Source organism: Camellia sinensis, chromosome 10, assembly GCF_055761805.1.
Source record: "Camellia sinensis isolate YWXY chromosome 10, ASM5576180v1, whole genome shotgun sequence".
NCBI classification, from domain to species: domain Eukaryota; kingdom Viridiplantae; phylum Streptophyta; class Magnoliopsida; order Ericales; family Theaceae; genus Camellia; species Camellia sinensis.
Genome location: NC_138970.1, coordinates 10246019 through 10250183, shown reverse-complemented (window position 1 = coordinate 10250183; position 4165 = coordinate 10246019). Strand labels below are relative to the sequence as shown.

Genomic DNA, 4165 nt, shown 5'->3' with positions numbered 1-4165 from the left:
TTTAAATTTAAGCACCGTATCTACCAAACTGAATCCCGGCTTCGACTTGGTTCCTAACTCATCACGTATCTTCCTTAAAGTGTCATCTTCCATTTGGTACAATTTAATTTCCTCAATTAAGGTTGGTTGGGCCATTACTGCTGCCATTAAAGCTTCCTATCTGTGTAATACAAGGTCCAATTCCATTTTAACCCATTCATTTGCTAATTCCTTTTGCCTTGTAACCAAATTTGCTAAAGTCCCCATACTTTTCCGACTAAGCGCATCCGCAACTGTGTTGGCTTTGCCAGGATGGTAATGGATCTGCAAATCATAATCTTTAATAAGTTCCAACCACCATCGCTGTCACATATTCAGCTCTTTCTGAGTAAAAAGGTATTTGAGACTTTTATGGTCAGTGTACACTTCGCAAGTAGTGCCATATAGATAGTGTCTCCATATCTTCAAAGCAAAGACTACTGCCGCTAACTCAAGATCATGCGTAGTATAATTTTTTTCGTGGGGTTTCAACTGTCGAGAACCATAAGCGATAACTCTTCCATTTTGCATAAGTGCACAACCAAGCCCTTTGTGCGAAGCATCACTATAGATTACAAATTCTTTAGTACGGCATGGTAAGGCCAAAACTGGTGCTGTTGTCAACTTTGTCTTCAATTCCTGGAAAGCAGATTCCTGCTCTTCTGACCATTCAAATGCAACTCCCTTTCGAGTTAGTTGGGTAAGCGGCACCGCAATTTTGGAAAAATCTTGAACAAACCATCCGTAGTATCCGGCTAACCCCATAAAACTACGTACTTTAGTCACATTAGTGGGAGTTGGCCAATTTACAATCGCCTCAATCTTGTGTGGATCAATAGAAACTCCATCCTTTGTGATAACATGCCCCAGAAATGCCACCTCTAGTAGCCAGAATTCACATTTCTTCAGCTTTGCATATAGTTTCTTTTCCCGGAGGGTTTGAAGGATCAATCGAAGGTGATTCTCGTGAGCTTCTACATTCTCTGAATAGATTAGAATATCATCAATAAAGATTACCACAAATTCATCCAAATAGGGCTTGAAGACGCGGTTCATCAAATCCATAAAAGCTGCTGGGGCGTTAGTCACTCCAAAGGGCATAACCAGAAATTCATAATGGCCATATCGGGTTCGAAAAGCTGTCTTCTCGACATCATCAACTTTGACCTTTAATTGATGGTATCCGGACCGTAGATCAATTTTGGAAAAGACTTGTGCCCCTTGAAGCAGGTCAAATAAATCATCGATCCTTGGTAACGGGTACTTATTCTTGATTGTTACCTTATTAAGTTCCCTGTAATCGATACAAAGCCGGAGTGTTCCATCCTTCTTTTTTACAAACAAAACTGGTGTACCCCACGGAGACACACTTGGATGGATGAATCCTTTGTCCAGCAAATCTTGCAACTGAATTTTTAATTCCTTCATCTCAACTGGTGACATTCTATAGGCAGTCTTAGAAATGGGTTGAGTTCCTGGTGCTACGTCAATTGTAAACTCAATTTCGCGGTCTACCAACTGCCCTGGTAACTCCTCTGGAAAGACATCCGGAAATTCACAGACGACTGGGATCATGTCGATATTCCCGCTCCCCACTTCCTCCTCCAAAACGCTGCATAAATACCCCTGACACCCTTTCTGAATTAATTTACAAGCCTTTGCTACCTAGATCAAATAAGGTGGAGAAGTTACTTCCTGTCCCTGAAACATAAATTCTGATTGACCCAGAGGATGAAAACTAATTTGCTTAGTCAGGCAGTCTATAGTTGCACCATATTCACTCAACCAGTCCATTCCCAGAACAATATCAAAATACGTCATGTCGAGAGGTAACAAGTTAGCATATACGCGAATATCTCCAAGGTGGAGTTCACAAGCGACATATACAGAGGTACAGGTCATAGAATCCCCCAAAGGTGAGGATACACATAGCATATAAGATAATACCTCCTTAGATTTATCTAAATTAGGAGCAAATAGTTTTGACACAAAAGAATGAAAAGAGCCAGAATCAAATAATACGCAAGCAGAATGACCGTGAACCATAAATATACCTGACACCACCGTTGCCGCATTCTGTACATCTCCTGGAACCAATACAAACACCCTGCCTTGCCGCGCAGTGTCTTTGTTATTAGGTTTAGCAGTTGTCTTGGTGTTGGAAGCTAGTGCAGATCCCACTGAACTTGTAGCGGCCTTGTTATTATTTTGTTGATTCCTTTGAGGGCAATCCCTTATCACATGACCTGTTTTCCCACACTGAAAGCAGGCTCTAGAGTTCCGGTAGCATATTCCACGATGCTTCTTTCCACACTCCACACATACGAGAATTGAATCCTAACTAGGGGTAGAAGCATGTGAAGTCCCTGAATTTTGCTTCTTGTTTGGTGGAGTAGTTAACCCTTTCGACCATTGACTATTTTGTCTTTTCCCCTTCCATTCAGAAATTTGATTTTGTGCAGCAATATTTCCTTCCGCTATGACGGCCCTCTCCAACACATCTACATAGGTAGGCAACTTCAACATATTGACTCGGTCCAGAATAGCACCCCGTAATCCCCCTTCAAATTTTTGCGCCTTCTTATAGTCCGTGTCTACCATATGAGGTGCAAACCGGGCTAGCTCTGCAAATTGAGCTTCATATTCAGCAACAGTCTTGTTCCCTTGTCTGAGAGTTTCAAATTCAGTAACCTTTTTATCTCGCATACTTTGAGGGAAATACTTATCATAAAAAAATTCCAAGAACCTGTCCCATGTCAATCCTTGATGTATAGTCCTCGTAAGCATCCACCATCTCCGTGCCTCATCTTCAAGAGTGAAGGCAGCCAGTTGCACCTTTTGAGCCTCGGTGCAAGGGAAGACCTCAAATAATTTCTCTATCCCTAACACCCACGCCTCAACTTTCATTGGTTCTATCCCTCCCTTGAAGAATGGCGGTTTCATCTTTTTAAACTCCTTAGCAAGGGTAATGGTCCGGTCTTCAGCATGGAAATCTTGTACTACCGGTGGAGGTACCGGTGGCGGTGGCGGTAGCGGTTGTTGTTGTGGTTGTTGCTGTTGTTGCCGTAGGGTCTCCGCCATTTCCATAATCATTCTTTCCATTCTATCCAACCGTGCAGAAGTAGCATCTTCCGCATCTTCTGTCCTTGTCCTCACCATAGCCTACACAACAATCAATTATATACAATAGACATAAATTCAAATTGTTAGCATTATCAGAGTGCATATAACGTTGCCATCGATTTCTCTTATACTTTCAGGGTGTCATGCATGATGCCTAAATCTTTCTAGACACCCTAGAGCTCAATGGATCCGTGTGTGAGATAGCAACTCATGCTCTGATACCACTTGTCACGCCCTCAAAGCCGCTCCTAAAAGTTTGGGCATGACCCGTTCAGAAACGGACATGTAACCTGATGTGGATAACATACGGGGCCTTATCGGAAGCACGTAATATGAAAATAATGGAACATATAAACTCCATCTCCATTGAGCTACTTCTACATGCCAGGATCCCATACATCACGTGTACCATAGTAGATAGATAAAGTCCTAAACTATATCACAGAGCATCGGTTATATACATACAAATATACAGTCCCAGCCCTATAATTGGGCATATACAAAAACCATTGAAGTTATATACATTCGACCTTAGGTGGGCAATCAAAAAGTAAGCCAACATCTTAACTGACTTCACAAAATAAATGGCCTTGCACAGTGTCTGCACACACGAAGGTTGACAAAAGAAAAACAGGCGTCATGGCTAGGACTGACCACCTGGTTGGTTACCTACAGAAATAGACATAACACAGAGTGAGCCAGGCTCAGTGAATAGTAATACTTAAACAAAACGATGCTTAGCTTGAAATATAATACATCAAAGCGTAAGATGATGCACACATAGTTAGTCTGATTCTGTACTAATTTCATAACAGCCTTAGGCCAATTCTTGAAACGTAAAGGCTTGAAACATAATATCTTGAAACATGATAGCTATAAGCCCTTAGACGTAGTGGCACAAGGCCCTTAAACATGGTGGCGTTAAGCCCTTGAACATGGTGGCACGAGGCCCTTGAATAAGTTGGCATTAAGCCCTTGAATCAGTTGGCATTAAGCCCTTGAATCATTTGGCGTTAAGCCCTTG

The 4165-nt window shown here is 41.9% G+C and overlaps 1 protein-coding gene across 1 annotated transcript; it reads right to left on the bottom strand.

The window, feature by feature from the left end:
* Positions 1–345: 345 nt before the first annotated feature.
* LOC145800137 (uncharacterized) lies at positions 346–2961 on the bottom strand. Its single transcript, XM_082889778.1, has 5 exons — positions 2361–2961; positions 2073–2264; positions 1711–1979; positions 1374–1656; positions 346–899 (listed from the first exon to the last, which is right to left on the bottom strand). Exons 1-5 carry the CDS (start codon positions 2959–2961, stop codon positions 346–348), a joined length of 1899 nt encoding a protein of 632 aa, XP_082745904.1.
* Positions 2962–4165: the final 1204 nt, after the last annotated feature.

Coding starts and splice junctions, on each gene's coding strand:
- LOC145800137 (XM_082889778.1), bottom strand. CDS start 2,961: ATGAAACCGCCATTCTTCAAGGGAGGGATAGAACCAATGAAAGTTGAG. Junction 2,265..2,360: donor TTCACATGCTTCTACCCCTA/GTTAGGATTCAA, acceptor GTGGGAAAACAG/GTCATGTGATAAGGGATTGC. Junction 1,657..1,710: donor TTATGTTTCAGGGACAGGAA/GTAACTTCTCCA, acceptor AAATTAATTCAG/AAAGGGTGTCAGGGGTATTT.